Source organism: Erinaceus europaeus, chromosome 21 (genome assembly GCF_950295315.1).
Source record: "Erinaceus europaeus chromosome 21, mEriEur2.1, whole genome shotgun sequence".
Taxonomy (NCBI): domain Eukaryota; kingdom Metazoa; phylum Chordata; class Mammalia; order Eulipotyphla; family Erinaceidae; genus Erinaceus; species Erinaceus europaeus.
The window spans coordinates 4,682,476-4,701,495 of record NC_080182.1 but is presented as its reverse complement, the minus strand read 5'-3'; the positions used below and the strand labels follow the sequence as shown (position 1 = coordinate 4,701,495).

Sequence of the window (19,020 nt, the reverse complement as noted above, 5' to 3'; positions counted from 1 at the left end):
ATTTAGGTCAGATGCAAAGAGCCCTAGAGAATAAACAACTCAAGATTCCTCTAGACAAGACCCCTGTCAAACCAGGGACTGCAGTCTCCTTAAAACCTGGATGGATGGATGGATGGATGGATGGATGGATGGATGGCCTGAGGGTCAGGTTTCAGAAGAGCAAAAAGGGTCCGGAGCAGACTGTGTTGTCTCTACACCCACTACTACTAAACTCCAAGGAGTAGCTAGCTGAGTTTAGATTTCCTGACTTAAAACCTTTCCGGGAGTCGGGCAGCGGGTTAAGCACAGGTGGCGCTAAGCGCAAGGACTGGCTTCAGGATCCAGGTTCCAGCCACGGGCTCCCCACCTGTGGGGGAGTCGCTTCACAAGCGGTGAAGCAGGTCTGCAGGTGTCTGTCTTTCTCTCCCCGCCTCTGTCTTCCTCTCCTCTCTCCATCCTATCCAACAACAATGACATCAATAACAATAGCTACAACAATAAAACAACAAGGACAACAAAAGGGAATAAATAAATGAAACAAAAAGAAGAGACAGAGACACCTGCAGCACTGCTTCATCCCTTGCTAAGCTTTTCCCCTGCAGGTGGGGACCAGGGGCTCGAACCCCAGTCCTTGCACATTGTAACGTGCACTCAACCAGATGCGCTATCACCTGGCCCCTAGCTTTGTTTTCCTAACAACAATTTTAGTTACCTTCTGCTACTTTGCCCATCTGCCTTGACTGAAGAAACACCTCTTTTTTCCCATACGTAAGGTGTTCCAGTGGTGGGTTCTTTCCTGGCCTTGTGACAACTGGCTCTGAGAACTATCTCAATGTCATCTAGTTCCCTCAGATGGTAACCAGACATGGAAATGCCTGTTGACTGTCATCACAGTCCTGGAGAGGAGCAAAGGAGTCTGAGGGCCTTCCCTAACACTGCTGAACAAACCCTTACTTTCTCCATTTAAGAAACCACTTTGAACAGCCATGGGCACAGCCAACAGTACTTCTGCTTCATATGAAGGCAGACCTCACTGAAAGGCGGATGGGCTCACATTAGCCAAATGTAATTATGCCAACCTTAATGTTTCTTATCTCCGACGATGATGGATGACCCAAATGAAGCCAACAACCTTCAACACTTCAGACCTCCATGTAGCGGCAATGATACTCACCTCTTCCTGGTGCTGGGGTCAGCTCAGATCTCTGTGGGTGTGTACCTGGTAGGTTTGGGTACAGGAAAAGCACTGGTAACAGACTTAGCCTCCCCTCAGTCTGGAACACACCCGTCCTGGACTGTTCATCTCCTATAACCCCGGGAGCAGCCCCTAGTCCAGGCCCGGTGTCGGTATCCAGCTCTGAGTTTAGCTCTTGTGTGGCTGCTGCTCTCATCTGTGCCCCTGTGGGGAGGTAGCGGTTCCATGGGCCACATGAAAATCAGCTATTTCCGTGGTCCAGGAGGTGGTGCAGTAGATAAAAGCATCAGTGAGGGCCTTCCTGCCCTATGACTGGACCTGTTGTGCTGACAATATCTGGTATCAAAGAAGGGGCTCGCTGTCCTGCGGCCCTTGTACTTGGAGGCACGAAAGGACACCTGCCATTGGAGTGAAAGCCCCTTGGGGAGGGTCTGAGGCTGGCTTCAAGACGTCTCCACTGATGATAGAAAGCTAGCCTAGGGTGGGGTGGATAGCATCATGGTTACGCCGAGTCTTTTGTGTCTGAGGCTTCAGAGTCCCAGTCTCACTTACCTGCACTACCCACCATAAGCCAGAGCTGAACAGTGCTCTGGTAAATATATATATCCCAAAATGGAGACCAAACATTCAGACTTCCCTGATCCCACTGGTCAATGGCGTGTGCTGTAACAGATCAGTCCTTGGTAACCTACTGGCAGAACAGCAGGAACTTCAGTGCAGTGATTCACAACTTGCTGCACATACACACACCTCTGGAAGAGCTGAACTCAACATCCAAAACATGTGGGAACACGCACACATATATGAACATGGCTCCATGATGTAGAGGAGGAGAGCTTGCCTATGTATGTCTTATCAGCTGTCACATGCAGGGCCACTGTCAAGATCTGCACAAATCAAACTAATTTATGCATTTACACTGTACCAACTACAGTTGATGAAAAGGTGGTGGCCCCTTAGACACAGCAGCACCCCAGCTGGTAGGGGGTGAGAGACACGGTGACTTGAATCAATCAAAATCAGAGTCTACTAGGAACAGATTAACACCTGCCAGTGAGAGGCCCCAGCCATGGGGGGAGCAGATAACATGCCTTGCATGGTACTGTCCAGGGCATTCGGTGAGGCCAGATCTGACACGTCTACTGGGCTCACACTGGAGAAGTGAATCTTCTCTTACAGAGCCTGAGTGGGGAGCCCTTGGCCCATACTTGTCTCTTACTTGTCCACAGCCTCTGGAGCTAGGGAGATTTGCCCTGCCCCATCTTTCTACTGCTAATTATGCTGGTATTGTTGTAACATGGATTTCCCCCAATAAAGTTCTAATTATAATTGGCTCAAGATGTAAAGTGAAAACTCTTGAGGTTGAACTGGATATAAAATGTCAATTAGGGGGCCGGGCTGTAGCGCAGCAGGTTAAGCTCTGGTGGTGCAAAGCGCAAGGACCGGCTTAAGGATCCTGGTTCCAGCCCCTAGCTCGGCTCCCTACCTGCAGGGGAGTCACTTCATAAGCGGTGAAGCAGGTCTGCAGGTGTCTCTCTGTCCCTCTCTGTCCCTCTTCCTATTTCCCTCTTCCCTCTTAAATTTCTATCTGTCCTATCAAAAATAATAAAAATAAAATAATTTTATAAAGCCAGGCAGTGGCACACCTGGTTAAACACACATGCTACAATGCACAAGAACCAAGATTCAACTCCCCACCGGCAGGGGAAAGCTTCATGAGTACTGAAAAAAGTGCTTCCGCTGTCTCTCCTATTCTTTTTCTCCCTTTCTGCCTGTCCCTTCCTTTCTCTGTCTTTATCCAATAAAAATAATAAAACTGGGAGTTAGGCCGTAGCACAGCAGGTTAAGTGCATGCGTGGAGCAAAGCGCAGGGACCGGCGTAAGGATCCCGGTTTGAGCCCCCAGCTCCCCACTTGCAGGGGAGTCGCTTCACAGGCGGTGAAGCAGGTCTGCAGGTGTCTGTCTTTCTCTCTCCCCTCTCTGTCTTCCCCTCCTCTCTCCATTTCTGTCTTATCCAACAATGATGACATCAATAACAACAACAATAATAACTACAACAATAAAACAAGGGCAACAAAAAAGAGAATAAATATTTTAAAATAAAATAAATAGCAATAATAAAGCTCTTTTGAAAAGATTTTTATTTATTAATGCGAAAGATAGGAAGAGAGAGAGAAAGAACCAGACGTCACTCTGGTACATGTGCTGCCGGGGATTGAACTCAGGCCCTCGTGCTAAAGAGTCTAGCTCCATAGCCACTGCGCCACCTCCCAGACCACAATAAAACTTTTTTTTAATATTCATTTTTTAAGATACATTTATTCACAGCTTTTATATATTTTTAAATTTTATTTATCCCCTTTTGTTGCCCTTCTTGTTTTATTGTTGTTGTTGTTGGACAGGACAGAGAGAAATGGAGAGAGGAGGGGAAGACAGAGAGGGGGAGAGAAAGACAGACACCTGCAGACCTGCTTCACCGCCTGTGAAGTGACTCCCCTGCAGGTGGGGAGCCGGGGGCTCGAACCGGGATCCTTATACTTTGTGCCACCTGCACTTAACTTGCTGCGCTACCGCCCGACTCCCATAAATTCATCTTTTAAAAAGTAATTTTTAAGGGTCCAGGCGGTAGGTAGCACAGCGGGTTAAGCGCACAAAGCGTGAAGCGCAAGGACCGGCTTAAAGATCCCGGTTCGGGCCCCCGGCTCCCCACCTGCAGGGGAGTCGCTTCACAATCGGTGAAGCAGGTCTGCAGGTGTCTGTCTTTCGCTCCCCCCTCTGTCTTTCCCTCCCCTCTCCATGTCTCTCTGTTCTATCCAACAATGACAACATCAATAACAACAACAACAATAACTACAACAACAATAAAAAACAAGGGCAACAAAAGGGAAAATAAATATTTAAAAATTTTAAAGAAAGAAAGAAAGAAAAAAGATGGCCTCCAGGAGCAGTGGATTCGTAGTGCAGGCACCAAAGCCCAGCTATACCCTGGAGGCAAAAAAAAAAAAGTTATTCTTCAAAGGGAACCATGTCAAGCAAGAAGAGGGACTTTCTCACTCCTAGATGAGTGGCAGTAGTGAGCAAGTGCCATTTTGGAAGGGACTTGTGTGGAGAACAACACTCCAGAACAGCACGTCCAACCTATTGGACTGTGTGCTCAACAACGCAGAACAGGAGGTGTGTGCAACCCAATCGCTTGTGTCTGACTGGACTTCCCAGCCTGTGCCCTGTGAATAGCCCCGGGACTGAACCCGCTCCCCACACCCCCAGAGTTAGCCCGTGGCCTTGCTCGCCTTGTTCTCTCCCTTATCTTAGTCACTACTTTCCATTCTTTTTCTTTTTCTTTTTTAAGTATTTTTAAATTTTTATTTATTGCCTTTTGTTGCTCTTGTTTTATTGTTGTAATTATTATTGTTGTTATTGATGTCTTCGTTGTTGGATAGGCCAGAGAGAAACGGAGAGAGGAGGGGAAGACAGAGAGGGGGAGAGAAAGACAGACACCTGCAGACCTGCTTCACCGCCTGTGAAGCGACTCCCCTGCAGGTGGGAAGCTGGGGGCTCGAACTGGGATCCTTACGCGGGTCCTTGTGCTTTGCACCACTTGTGCTTAACCCGCTGTGCTACCGCCCAACTCCCCATTCTTTTTCTTTAAAGTTGTTTAAAACTTTTTATTTTCTCATTTTTGTCTTTTTTAAAATATAAGTGTGCTTATTATATATGAGAGAGAGTTTCACATGAAACAAGAAGGGAGTGAAACAAACCAGAGTACCACTCTGATCCATGCACGAGCCCATGGGCTCTGGTACACGGGATTCCAGGATCAAACCTTTTTTTTTTTTTTTTAATGATGAAGAGACTTTATTTATTTCCCTTTTGTTGCCCTTGTTGTTTTATTGTTGTTGTAGCTATTATTGTTGTCGTCATTGTTGGATGGGACAGTGAAAAATGGAGAGAGGAGGGGAAGACAGAGAGAGGGAAAGACAGACACCTGCAGACCTGCTTCACTGTCTGTGAAGTGACTCCCCTGAAGGTGGGGAGCCGGGACCCTTAAGCCAGTCTTTGAGCTTTGTGCCACCTGCGCTAAACCCGCTGCACCACTGCCCGACTCCCAGATCAAACTTTTTTTTTTTTTTTTTTTTTGCCTCCAGGGTTATTGCTGGGGCTTGGTGCCTGCACTACGAATCCACTGCTCCTGGTGGCTATTTTTTTTTTCCCATTGTTGTTGTCCTTGTTATTGTTGTCATTGCTGTTGTTGTTGTTGGATAGGACAGAGAGACACTGAGAGAGGAGGGAAGGACGGAGGGAAAGATAGACACCTGCAGGCCTGCTTCACTGCCCTTAAAGCGACCCTCCTGCAGGTGGGGAGCTGGGGACTCTAACTGGAATTCTGATTTATTTAATTTATTTTAAAGTTTTATTATTATTATTATTTATTGGCTAGAGACAGCCAGAAATTGAGAGAAGGGAATGATAGGGAGAGAGACAAGAGGGACAGCTGCTTCACCACTTGCAAAGCTTTCTCCCTGCAAGCAGGGAGACCGGGGGCTTGAACCTGGGTCCTTGAACATTGTAACATGTCCGTTCAACCAGGTGTGCCACCAACTGCAAACCTCCCCCATTTATTTATTTATTATCAGAGCACTGCTCAGTTCTGGTTTATGGTAGTGCTGGGGATTGAACTTGGGGAAATTCTAAGTATTAACACTTGTGTACTTTACTTTTGTCATTGTCAGATTTTCGACAATAGAGAAAGAAAATCAAAGGGAAGACATCACAGCACGGAAGAAGCTTCCTCCACCATAGTGGGGACTAAACTGGAACCTGGCTCACATACATGTCAAGCAAGCACACTATCCAGCTTGACTGTTTTGTCAGCCTTGTGCTTCTTTTTTACTATTAGCTATCCTAGTGGTTGTGGAGTATTTTTTTAAACCCTCATTGGAAAAGTGGGAGGTTTCAACAACATGGTAGCTACAACTTGCGTATGTGTATCTGTAGACAGAGACCCTCGTGCAGCACCTCCTGTGACCTCCCAAAAGCCTTCTCAAATAACCCAGGCCACTTGCTGTCTCTGGAGCGGGGCTAGAAGCCACATTTTAGGAGCTACTACTGACATGGGCTGAGCTGCAAGCTGCCCATCGCTGAGTCACAGGAGGTCTTAGTCTCAACACCCCCGCCCCCTCAGGTAACATGTCCTCCTAGTAACTAGACAGACCCATCTGGCCTGATGCCTGGGGGGGGGGAGCCTCCCGGCCAGTCCCCTCCATACCCACACCCCCACACCCCCACTTTACAAATGGGAACCTGAACAGGCTGAGGGCAATTTAGCAAGGCTGAACTATATTTCCCAGAAGCCCCCTGTTCCTGTGTTTCCCATGAGAGTGGGCCCCAAGGCAGGTGCTGGGACCCACTGGGGCTCGGTACCGATTTATCTCCTGGGCATGAACCAGCGGCAGGGCCAGCGGTGATTCTACTTCCCCTGGGTTTTCCTGACTGCTGGACCAGCCGTGTTCACTGCTCCTGCAGGATGCGCTTAGCACCAGGGCCAGAGGCAGCGAGAGTGGACATGGCTCAGTCCCGTCCGTTCTAGACCTGCCCCTCCTGGTGTGGCACCTCCGGCAGTGGGCGTGGAGATCCAGTTTTACAGTCACTGCTTGATCCAGCACCGCAGTCCCTGGAGCTGGCCAACACACTGGGGTGCTAGTGCCTGTCAGCGCTGAAGAGAAGGCCAAGCCCTTCTGACTATTCTCCCCAAGGCCATGTCAGCCTACTTTTCTTGTCTCCTTTCCATGATGCAGGAGGTCCCATATACTCAAGAGTCTATGTTATTGCTGCCTCCAGCCTGGAATCTACCAGGGAGTTGCCAGTTGGCAGCTGCGATGGGGACAGCCCTGCCCCTGCTCAGCCGGTATGTGCGGAAGAGCAGACTATGGACTTGGTCCTCAAAACATGAGATCTCATTCTCTTTCCTCAGCCCCTCTGCAAATCACTCTACCCCCAGTTTTCAACTTCAAGTGGTTGTCATAGCAGTGGGTAGGGAAAACCAGGGCCGGTCTGCTGCACCCTCTGCACATGTCACTTGATGACCAGGACAGAGATGTCAGTACCTACTGAGTGCTCAGACCACTCCCCCAATACCCCTACCCCCTGTGCCAACAAAAAAGAAAAAACAAACAAAAAAAAAAACCCGCTGTGCTCAGCACTAAGCCTTGCTCTGTTATGTGGGGTGGGAGACAAGGCAGGGAAAGGAAGGATGTGTCTACAGAGGTGGACTATATGGAGACCCATCTTTGGGCCCCTAAGGCTGCTCTAAAAAAGGGGCCTCTCCAGGGTCTGTGGGATTGACTGGGGCCAGGAAGAGGTTGGAAGCGGTAAACCCAGTAATCCTGAAGGCATTCTCAGGGACACTGGTTCCATGGGCATCTCGGAAAGACTGAGTACTGTACCCAGGTGCAAGGGATGGAGGCAGACAAAGCTGGAAACCCCAGCCAGAAGCGGGGGCTAGTGGCTGCGGGAGTAAGTGGCTTCACCTACAAATGAGAAGACTGAGGCTATGGCGAGAACAGTCTTGCTCTAGACAGATGGCCCAAAGGCCATCGTGTTTGAACCAGACCCAGAACCCTGACCCTTTCAGGAGCCTGGCTCCACTCAATACCCCACATAACCGGGGGGCCCCAGAGACGAGGCCCCAACCTAGGCCGTTGCTGAGTTCCTGTTTTACAGAAAAGCACGTACATCTGGTCCTTTGCTTCTTCTCTTCACTCTGATCACCTCCCCCAGGAAGTCCTCTGTTCTTGAGCCTTGCATGCAATGTCAGGTGTTCGTTCGTTCACCTGGAATTTCCTCAAAACCCAAGTCCCAGAGACACAGAAAGTCAATGGTGGCTCCAGAAGCCCCCAATCCCAGGAGTTAAAATATGATGTCAGAACAGAAAATAGATGCTTTGGGGTCAGCAAGTAAGTTGGGAGTCCTGATCTGGAGGTGTGGATCGTCTTGAGGCTGAGACTTGTGCTGCCTCCTTCACGTGTGTGGTCTACACTGAGTATTCTGTGGCTGGTTAAGTAAGTCATCTACCCTTCACTGTCAGGTGCACATCAGGAGCCCTGTAGATGCAGTTTGGGGAGAGATGGGGTCCTGGGGTAGATTGTGGGGGCACTGAAGGGAATTAAAGGAGTAAGAGACCAGAGTGCAAGTGACAGAGATCCAATTCAAACTAAATTAGGTAAAACACAATTGATGAGGTCAGGGAATGCAGCCTCAGGCATGGCTGGATCCAGAGTCTTTCATCTGGCCCTCTGTCTCACCACTTCTTGGCTCCAGCTTTCTCTGTGTTGAATAGCTTTTCAGGTGGTTTTCCCTCCGTGTTGGCAGAAACAGGGACTGTCAACTCAGTCTGTATGTCCCTACTCCAGGAGTGTCAAGGAGAGAGCACCCTTTTCTCAGGAGTTTCAGGAAAGGTCCAGGATTAATTCACTGGGAGCAAGAACGCATTTCTGACCCAAATCACTGTGACCAAGTGAACAATGGACATGTAACCCACCTCGGGACAAGAGAAACCAAACCCTCTGGAACCATGTGGTGTGGGATGTGGCAGTCTGGTGTGTGTGTGTGTGTTGGGTCAAAGTGTCTTATTTTCAGAATAGTAGATATTCCCTCCTAAGGTCCTGAAGGAGGCAGGGTGGAAGCTGGAGAAGACTGGAGCTACGGTCTGAGTCTTCCAGAAACAAGAGATAGGGCAGTAGCAAAATGCTCCCTTTGGGAGAACTAGGTGGTACACGCAGCAAAGGGCGGATTTGCGTGGGGAAAAGTCGTAGAAGGCACTATGGAGCTAGCTCCTAAGCCCTGTCCCACCAGCACCCTGAAGTCCCCAGAGCCAGAAGAGCCTTGGCCCAGCCCCACTTCCTGCCTTTGCCCTAACAGGTTAGGCTGCTGTTTGCTTTTTGCAGAGCACTGCCCTGCTCTGGCTTGTGGTGGTGTGGGGGACTGAACCTGGGATTTTAGGGCCTCAGGAAATAACCATTATGCTATTTACCCCTTACCCTTTGCCCTAATAGTACTGTCTCCTGTTAACCTGACACCAAAATAATGAGGTCAGGGCCCCCTTCTTGCTCTGCACACCCAGCAAGAGGGCAATGGTGCCGCAGAGACGTCTGCAGCTTCTATCTCCCCACTGGCTCTGGGCTGTTACCTGGGCTGCACCTCCTCAGCGCTGTGTCCTCAGCACTTAAGACAGGCAGGCAGGCAGGCAGGCAGGCCATGCTGGGCCCGGTCCTGCGGATGGACGAGGAGTGTAACCGAGCACGAGGAGAAAAGCTACCAATGTCCATATCGCTGAGGTAAAACCTTAGTTTTCCTTTGGTGTTCGCTGCAGTTTGAATGTCTGTAGAAAACAGCAGGCAAGGGCTGGGGTGAATAGCATAATCGTTGGGCAGAGCCTCTCATGCCTGAGGCTCCAAAGTCTCAGGTTCAATCCCCCACACTACTCCGCTACACAGCAGGTGTGGAGGAGAGCTATATAATTAAGAAGGGATGAGAAGGGAAAAGATGTGAGCATCCTACCTCCTTTTCCCCTTGGCCAGTGGTTTTACTCACCTGTTTCTTTTCATAAAGCCTTATTTTCGGTTCTTACCAACAACTGTGTTAAAGGATGTATTATTTTTGGACTGTTTCAGGAGTCCTCCCTCACAGGGTTTGAAGACCTCCAAGTGCAGCAGCCACTTGCCTGGCGTGGAGGCTTCACTGGGGTGGGCGGCTAAGGCGGCTGCCCTGTCAACCTCCCGTCCCCCAAGTGTCACCTTGGGGCTGCCGGCCTGCGCACCCGCAGCCTCCAGCACAGGATCTTTCGGACCCCGCACCTGCAGCCTCCAGCACAGGATCTTTCGGACCCCGCACCCGCAGCCTCCAGTACAGGATCTTTCGGACCCCGCACCTGCAGCCTCCAGCACAGGATCTTTCGGACCCCGCACCCGCAGCCTCCAGCACAGGATCTTTCAGACCCCGCACCCGCAGCCTCCAGCACAGGATCTTTCAGACCCCGCACCCGCAGCCTCCAGCACAGGGTCTTTCGGACTCCGCACCCGCAGCCTCCAGCACAGGATCTTTCAGACCCCGCACCCGCAGCCTTCAGCACAGGATCTTTCGGACCCCGCACCCGCAGCCTCCAGCACAGGATCTTTCAGACCCCGCACCCGCAGCCTCCAGCACAGGATCTTTCAGACCCCGCACCCGCAGCCTTCAGCACAGGATCTTTCAGACCCCGCACCCGCAGCCTTCAGCACAGGATCTTTCGGACCCCGCACCCGCAGCCTCCAGCACAGGGATCTTTCAGACCCCGCACCCGAAGCCTCCAGCACCGGATCTTTCGGACCCCGCACCCGCCAGCACAGGGTCTTTCGGACCCCGCACCCGCAGCCTCCAGAACAGGATCTCTCGGACCCCGCACCCGCCAGCACAGGGTCTTTCAGACCCCGCACCCGCCAGCACAGGGTCTTTCAGACCCCGCACCCGCCAGCACAGGGTCTTTCAGACCCCGCACCCGCCAGCACAGGATCTTTCGGACCCCGCACCCGCAGCCTCCAGCACAGGATCTTTCGGACCCCGCACCCGCAGCCTCCAGAACAGGATCTCTCGGACCCCGCACCCGCCAGCACAGGGTCTTTCGGACCCCGCACCCGCAAGCACAGGATCTCTCGGACCCCGCACCCGCCGCCTCCATCACAGGGTCTTTCGGACCCCGCACCCGCAAGCACAGGATCTCTCGGACCCCGCACCCGCCGCCTCCAGCACAGGGCTCTTTCTGAGCGCGTGCCCGCCACCGCACGCCCCCCGCCCCCCGCCCGCCCCGGGGTGTGTCTCCGGGCGCTCCGGCCCTGCCCGCCTCGCAGCTCCTGGATGGCGGCGCACGGGGTGACCGTCAGGGGTACGAGGTCACTCCTGGTGCGGGCGAGGGGTGAGCGCCGAGCAGAGCACATCACAGGCAGGCGGCCCGGCCTTCCCGGGAAAAGCCCCCGCTCTACCCCGCAGGTAGCCCCGGCCCCGGCCCCGCGCCCCCGCCCCGCCCGCACCCCACCCGCAAGAACACGAGAGCGGCTCAAAGGTTTCAGCAGTTTATTGGGCTCCCCCGCCAAGACAAAAAACCCGACCGACAGCGAGCGGCCCCGCGGCCCGGGCCAGTGGCGCCAGAGGCCGGTCGCCATGACGACCGCCGTCGCTAGGGGCGAGGACCGATGGCGGCGCCGCCAGGCCCGGTTCAAAAACCGAAAGCGACCAAGACCCGTCCCGGCGGCGGGGGCGCGGGGGCGGCGGGGGGCCTCACTTGCGGCCCTTGGGCACTTTGGGGACGCTGGGCTTGGCCGCCTTCTTCACCTTCTTGCCGCCGCCGGCCGCCGCCTTCTTCGCCTTCCCGCTGCCTTTGTCCTTCTGCGCGGCGGCGGCGGCCTTGGCGGGCGGGCGCTGCTCGGCCTTGGCCTTGGTCGCCTTCGCGTCCGCGCGCCGGGACGCCGCCGTCGGGGCCGCCTTCTTGGCCTTGTGCGCGCCGGGCGCCGGGGCGGGCTGGGCCGCGGGGGCCCCGCGCCGGTCGCCGCCGCCCTCCAGCTTCTTGCGGTTGAGCTTGAACGAGCCGTTGGCGCCGGTGCCCTTGACCTGCAGCAGCGTGTCGTTCTGCACCAGCGCCTTGATGGAGTACTTGAGGTAGGTGCGGCCGTTCTGCTGGTCGAACCACGCCACCTTCTTGGCCTCGGCGTAGATCCTGGCCAGCGACGAGCCGTTGCGCTCGCCCAGGCGGCGGATGGTCTCCACCACCAGCTGGCTGTACTTGCCCGGCTGGTTCTTCTTCTTGCCGCTCCTCCGCTTCTTGGGCGGAGGCGGCGTGGCCGACGAGCCGCCCGCCTGGGTCCTCTTGGCCGCCCCCTCGGCGCTCGTCAGCGGCAGGGCCTCCTCGAGCTCCACGGACATGGTGGCGAGCGGGTTGGTGGCGGGCGGGGCGCGAAAGCCCGGGGGCCGCGCCGGGAAGAGGAAGGCGAGGGGCCGGGGGGGCTCCGGGGGGCTGGGGGCGCGCGGCGGCTCCAGGCGGGAGCGGCCGCGGCCGGACCTGGGGCCGGGCGGCAGGGCTGGGCGGGGGCCGCGCCGGTGGAGCGAGAGTCCCGGGGCGGAGCCGGGGCGGAGCCGGGGGCCGGGGGCCGGGGGCCGGGGGCCGGGGGCCGGGGAGCTGCTGCAGCCGCGGGCGCCGCGCACTCGGAGCTCGGCCGCTGGGCGTGCGCGCTGCGCTCTGGCGGGGAGTGCGCCCCGCTCCGCCTTTATGGCGCCGCGGCGGACCGCGTTGAGGACAGCAGCAGCCTGGTCCGCAGCCAGCGCCGACCTGTGCTTCTTGGAGCCCCTTCGCGGGCCGCCGGCTGCCCCGGCCGCGTCTCCCGGGCGTCGCGGTGCCCACAGCCCTGCGCCCTGGACAGGGCCCGAGCCCTGGAGAGCCGGCCGGCGCCCGCGGGGCCTCCGCAGACGGGGCCGGAGCGGCGCAGCCCAGGCTGAGGCGGCGCCCGCGGAGGGGCGCCCCGTTTGCGGGCCAATAGCGCGGACCCTCGGGCGGGCCCCGGGCCCCGGACCGCTGCGGGCGGTGAGCAGCCGCGCGCCGCGCCCCCCCGGCCCCCCCGGCGGCGCGGGGACCCCCGGCCCGGCCGCGGCGCCGACCCGACCTCGCCCCAACTAGCACAGGGCGCGCCCTCCGCGGGCGGCTTCGGGGGGGCTCCGCGCCATTCCCGGGGGCGGCGGCCGCGGCCTCTCGGGGCGCCCCGCCCCGCCCCGCCCTCCGCCCCGCTCCCCCGCCCTCCGCTCCGCTCTCCCGCGCTCCGCTCTCCCGCCCTCCGCTCCGCTCCCCCGCCCTCCGCTCCGCTCTCCCGCGCTCCGCTCTCCCGCCCTCCGCTCCGCTCCCCCGCCCTCCGCTCCGCTCCGCTCCCCCGCCGACCCCCGGGCGCCCCACGTCGCCGCCCCCCCACAAGGCCAAACGGCGGCTCCGCGAGGGCGGCGGGAGGCTGTGCGCCCCCAAGGGGTCCCGGTACCGGGTGGGGGGCCCGGAAGGCCTGCGGCCCCGACGTTCTGACCCTCGGTTCTGCGGGTTCGGCCGAGCCGGAGAAGCTTCGTGTCGGAGAGGCTGGAAGCGGGGGGCAGACTCTCGGCCAGGGGCGGCCCCTCGCGGGAAGGGACCCGGGCGGGAGGTGGGTGGGGTGTGGAGCCGGGTGTGGAGCCGGGTGTGGAGCGGGCTAGAGAGCCCGGGGCCCCGGGAGGAGACTTGGACCCAAGTGGTCCTCTCTAACCTCCGACAAGCAGCCAAAGTAGAAGGGTGAAGGGGACAGACAGACAAGACAGACAGAGAGCGGGCCTGCGTGTGTAGACATATTTGCTGTCTTCTGACCAGCCGGGCACAGGGGAACAGAGAGAATAAGGCCACGCGCAGAAAAGGTGATAGAAAATTTAAGAATAGACAAGTTGAGAAATCAACAATCTACTGCTCCGAAGAAAGGGAGGCGTGTCGGCCCAAAAGGGAAGCGGCCGCGCATACTTAGGTGACAGTTCACAGGGATTGGGTTCCGTTAGGTAAACAGAGGCAGAAGCATGGCCCTTCGGAGTGGCTGGCATCAGGGGAACCTTCCTGTCATACTCAGCTACCAGGTGTGGAAACCTTGTCTAGTGATATTCTTATTCAGAGTGACTAGCAGCTAGCAATCCAGCCCCTTAGTTTGCTCATGCTTTAAATTCCTTCGAAGGGCTGGGAGGTTTGAGGACCTAACTCTGGGACTGTTTATTTCATCAGCCAGGCAGGGGAAAAAAAAAAAAAAAAAGCTGCCTTTATATTTTTGTGCCATAGTGGGGGGGGGGGCTTGAGGGGTGTTTGTATGTGCCAGGGGCCAGTACCACAGAAAGGACTTGCCTGAGTACACCCCAAGTAAGAGGAAAGACAGGAAGCCCAGCCTCCTTTCCTACCCAGTTAAAGAAGGCCAAGCCCCAATCCCAGCAAGAAGGACCACCCCTAGTGGACCATTTGCTGACATCAAAAGACTAAAGACCGCCTGAGCTTCCCAGTACAGGGAGTGGGTTTCTGAAAGTGTTCTCAGGCTGATCCCTGGCCGGAGCAGTAGGGATCAAAGTTCTTGGAGAGCTTGAGCAAAGACCTTGAGCTCCAAATGGCAGATGGATGTGGGCCTGACTGCTTGAAACATGGAAGACAGAAATGGGGCGGCCCACTGAAGGGTGCCTGCCACCCCCAGAATGAGTCGAGTGCCCCTTGTAGATGTAGATGTGGCCATCCTGCCAGGGGGGGACCAGTGTGCATGGACTTGGTACGGAAACAGGAAACCACAAAAGAATATTTGCAAAACTGGACACAGAAATTGCAGAGGTTTTGAGTCAGGGAAGCACCATGCAGCCTCCTCCTACCCACACCCATCACAACCTCCCCCCCTCCCCCAAGAAAATAGGCCCAGGAGACCACAGAGCAAACTATGGCTAATTTTTTTTTTTTTCCCTCCTCCAGGGTTATTGCTGGGCTCGGTGCCTGCACCATGAATCCACCGCTCCTGGAGGCCATTTTCCCCCCTTTTGTTGCCCTTGTTGTAGCTTCGTTGTGGTTATTATTATTGCCCTTGTTGACACAATTCGTTGTTGGATAGGACAGAGAGAAATGGAGAGAGGAGGGAAGACAGAGAGGGGAAGAGAAAGAGACACCTGCAGACCTGCTTCACCGCCTGTGAAGCGACTCCCCTGCAGGTGGGGAGCCGGGGGCTCGAACCGGGATCCTTACGCCGGTCCCTGCGCTTTGCGCCACATGCGCTTAACCCACTGCGCCACCGCCCGACCCCCCTATGGCTAATTTTTATCTCTTTGTTCTTAACATTTGCATTTCCTCACACTAAGATACCCCTCCACCCACTTTGGATCTGCATTTCCTATTCAGCCAGGATGTTTAAAAAAGAAAAATCACCATATGCCTGTTAATCAAATCCTTTGTGGCTTTCATGTGATATATATATATATATATTTAAAGCATTTTATTTATTTATGAGAAAGGAAGAGAGGAAGAACCAGACATCACTCTGGTACATGTGCTGCCAGGGATTGAACTCAGGTCTTCATGCTTGAGAGTCAGTGCTTTATCCACTGTGCCACCTCCTGGACCACTCATGTGATTTTTAAAGATGGAATTATAGGACGCCTGTTACAACTTGTCTCGAAGCTGTTTGGGGGACGGAGGGGGACACCCTACCACAACTGATTTTTCTCTGGGCAAGCCCCCTCATTTGGGACTAGAATAATGAAATCTTTTTTTCTTCCATGCAACTTTCTTGTACTTATCAAGATTTTGTGAGAGATTCATAAAGAGCAAGGGAGACTGACTACCAGCTCTACCTACCACCAGACTTCAAATCGACTTCACAACAGTGATTAATTTTCCCCTCAGAAGCCCCCTCCTCTCAGAGGTGACTCTAGGGGAAGCAGCCAGGCGACCAGCTGAGAGTCACCAGGGCCAACCAGACATGGGTCTCTGCAAGGTCAGAGGCAGGCTTGGCCCTTGATGGAAGCCCCGCCAAGGGCAACAAGGACCACCTGCCCGGGTCTGCCATGAAAGGTTGCTGGAAATGTGAATCTGGAGCTGGCTTAGCCTTGAGCAGGTGGAGGATGTCCCTGTGGAGGAGGGAGGAAGGACATGGACATGCAGGCTCCTCCATTGGAGACAGAGGAAGAACGGTCAGAGAGGAAGGCGGCCAGCAGGGAGAGCGCCAGTGGGGTGGGGCTGATGGCATTGGAAGCTAAGGAGGAGAGAGTTTGATGATGGAAGAGCCAGTGTCATAATAGGCATTAGCAAAGCACCTTGAGCCCCAGCTCCTGCCCCAGCTTGTCTGCAGCTCACTGCCCATCTCACCCAGCCATTTACAGCAAAACCTCAGTTCATTCCAGGAGTCAAACATCAGGCAGGGGGAGTGAGGTCCAGATAGCAGATTTCTCAAAGGAAAAAAAAAAAAATCAGAAGATTGGACCTGGATTGGTGGAAGGCCAGGAGGAGGGCCAAGTCTCTGTCCCCACAGGCTGGATTGATCAGGGAGAGAGTGTGACCTCTGGGATGCAGAAGGAAAGTTCTGGAACCCTCCGGAGGCCTGACTATGGCCAAAGGAAAAGAAACGAGAGGATCACGGAGACACGGACAGGCGGGTCGGGTGCCAGGGGAGGACACAGAAGACGTGCCGCACCGCCTAGACTTCACACCGGCCCCGGTGGGCTCTGGCCTGTCAGTGGAGAGGCTGGCTTTTTGCCAAGAAGGGGGGTTCTGCCTGCGACCCCTGGACCAAAACTTGGAAAGACATTGGGAGCTGGCATCCCACTGGCCTCATTATACAGATGAGGAAACAGAGGCCCAGGCTTGTCAAGTTCACTCAAGAGCTGGGGTCTCACCAGCCTTCAGGTAGGGATGCCCATCAGACTCCACTCTCCCTGTCAGCCCTACTGCCACCCCCTCTGGGGACACCAGAGACATGGAAGGCACCAGGTGACCAATGAAAAGAGACAAACTATTTATTTAAAAGAAACAACATTGTGAGTGGCTGGCAGACAGCACCCTTCTAGGGCAGGCCTCTGGGAGGAATCTCAGGGCACAGGACACTCTGGGGTGCATTGTCAGGGTGGATTCTATCCCCTACCTGAGCTCCAGTCCTGGGGCTCCAAACACCATCCATACGTTGATGACCCCCCTTTTCTCAGGGCCTCCACCTGGCTGTGTAGACACGGCACTGCGGTATCACCCGTCTGAACTCGGCCAAGACCTCTGCCGGACAGCCAAGGCGCCCACGACAACAGAACAAAATCATTCCTCCTCCCCTCACTCAGTGCTGAGAATTACTTACTTCAGCGTACTTCTGTGACTCAAGTGAAAACAGAACCCCGATTTTCTCTTGGATAACCTGCTCTCAAGTTCTGAATAGTTGCAGGCAGAAAGCAGGGGGACCCCATAACCCCTGCCCTTTTCCCCTCTATGCTCTCATCCAATCCACAAGATCCTGGTAGATCTAATCCCCAAGTATGACCCACATGTAATTGTCCCCTCTTGGCCCAAGCAGGCATGTGTTTCCACCCTTACTCAGCAACCAAGGGGCTGGTTAATGAAGCCCTGCATCTGCATGTCCCACCCACCTCTGCTGAAAAACTTCCAGTGTCTTCTCATCACAGGGAAGGTAAAACGTGCACACCTATCCAGCCGAGACTCAGCTCTATAGATCCCACACTTCAACCCTCCCCCCATGCCAGGCATCCTGCCTTTCTGTGCCTAGTACACACCCAGGGTTTCCTACACCTCAGGACCTTTGCACTTGCTGTGAGGTTGGCTCCTTTCTGTGTGAGGCTGGCTCCTTTCATCCAGATTTCAATCCATAAAGACCTCTTCAGAGCCACAGCGCCAGCCTTGCTAAAAAAAAAAAAAAAAAAAAAAAAACTCCCCAGAACTCCTGTGACATCACTGCCTCCCACCATCTTCAGTGCACTTATCAGGCCCAACTCTGCCGCTGCCTCTGCCTCTGCTCCCAATGCCCGTGAGCTCTCTCAGCATGGGACCACACTGCCCAGGAAGCTGCCCCAACTGGGTTTGCCTGAGCTCTGGCATTCCTTGCAGACTCCATAGGTGAGACCTACCCGCTGCCCCCCATGCTGCCTAACTTGCGCCCTCCACCTCCCCAGCCTCCCCAGCTTTTGAAAGGGGACAGGATGTGTGCTTTTGAGTCCTTTCCAGCTTGGACAGTCAGATTCTGGGCTTCGGAGCACAGGAGCAGCAGGACACACACAACACAGTCTGGCTGGAGGATTAGACCCAGGAGTTGGGGCCTCACAGAGTGTCTGCAAGGTGGCAGCCTTGCTGGCAGCCCCAGTGGGCCTCAGTGTTGTGTGGGTGCTCACTCAAAAGCTCCACCACGAGGGTTTCTGCAGGGTGCCCCAACCTGGAGGCTGGCGGGGACTGAAAGAGGCCCCAGAAGAGAAAGCTCCCCACTGGCTTGGGCCTGGCCGCGTGCGGGATAACAATTAAGGGCGAGAGTCTTGTCTCCCCCAAAAGCATTTTAAGCTGCTAGCATAGACCCGATCCAGGAGGAAGGGTGGCCGGCCCTCAGGGCCCTGTTCAGGATCAAAACTTTTTTAAGTATGGAAACTCTAAGTACTTTTCAGCATTTAGGGGGAGACAAAGGTAAATCACAGTGGAAGACCCTGGGGGAAGTTTTCCTTTAAGATGCAAATGTTATTGTGAAGCCCTGAGTGGGGACATTGTTCCTGGGCCAGCCCCTTCCCCCCTCCCCCAACTCCCTGGGGGTCCTTGGAGTCTGCAGAAACCTGGGCAGACTTCCAAGGAGCTGATTGGAGGATGCAAAGTGTGGAACTGAGAGGTTTGGAGGGCTGACCTCTCCTGCCCAGGTGGGGGCAAGAGGTTTTAAAGGAAAGGGGGGGTCACCCCACCCCCATCGACCCTGGCTGTGGATGGGGCAGGATCTGACACCCCACCACGGGCAGCTTCAGGCTTCTGATATGTTTACCCTGCATCTTTTAAAGAAGGGACTTAACCGTACGTAAAGCAGCACCCTCCGAGAAAACTCAAAGGTGGTTTAGGATACTTAGTTGCTCAGTCCTCTTGGTCCAGACTTCGGTAACACAGCCTACACCAGCATCTGTCTGTTGACTAGAAGGGCCACCTCTGAAACCCTTGGCCAAGAAGTTGAGAAAAGTCGCCATGTTTGATGAGGAACAAGAGACAGTTGGACCGGGGGAGGCCAGACACTGAAAGAATCCCTTTGGAACAGAACCATTCGACCACATCAGGCTCAGTGAGTGGA

The 19,020-nt window shown here is 55.0% G+C and overlaps 1 protein-coding gene across 1 annotated transcript; it reads right to left on the bottom strand.

The window, feature by feature from the left end:
• Positions 1 to 11,264: 11,264 nt before the first annotated feature.
• LOC132535268 (histone H1.10) lies at positions 11,265 to 12,353 on the bottom strand. Its single transcript, XM_060180303.1, has one exon. The coding sequence runs from the start codon at positions 12,122 to 12,124 to the stop codon at positions 11,483 to 11,485; it is 642 nt and encodes a 213-aa protein (XP_060036286.1). The 5' UTR covers positions 12,125 to 12,353; the 3' UTR covers positions 11,265 to 11,482.
• Positions 12,354 to 19,020: the final 6,667 nt, after the last annotated feature.

Excerpts from the sequence above, each read along its gene's own strand:
- LOC132535268 (XM_060180303.1), bottom strand. The coding sequence starts at position 12,124 with ATGTCCGTGGAGCTCGAGGAGGCCCTGCCGCTGACGAGCGCCGAGGGG.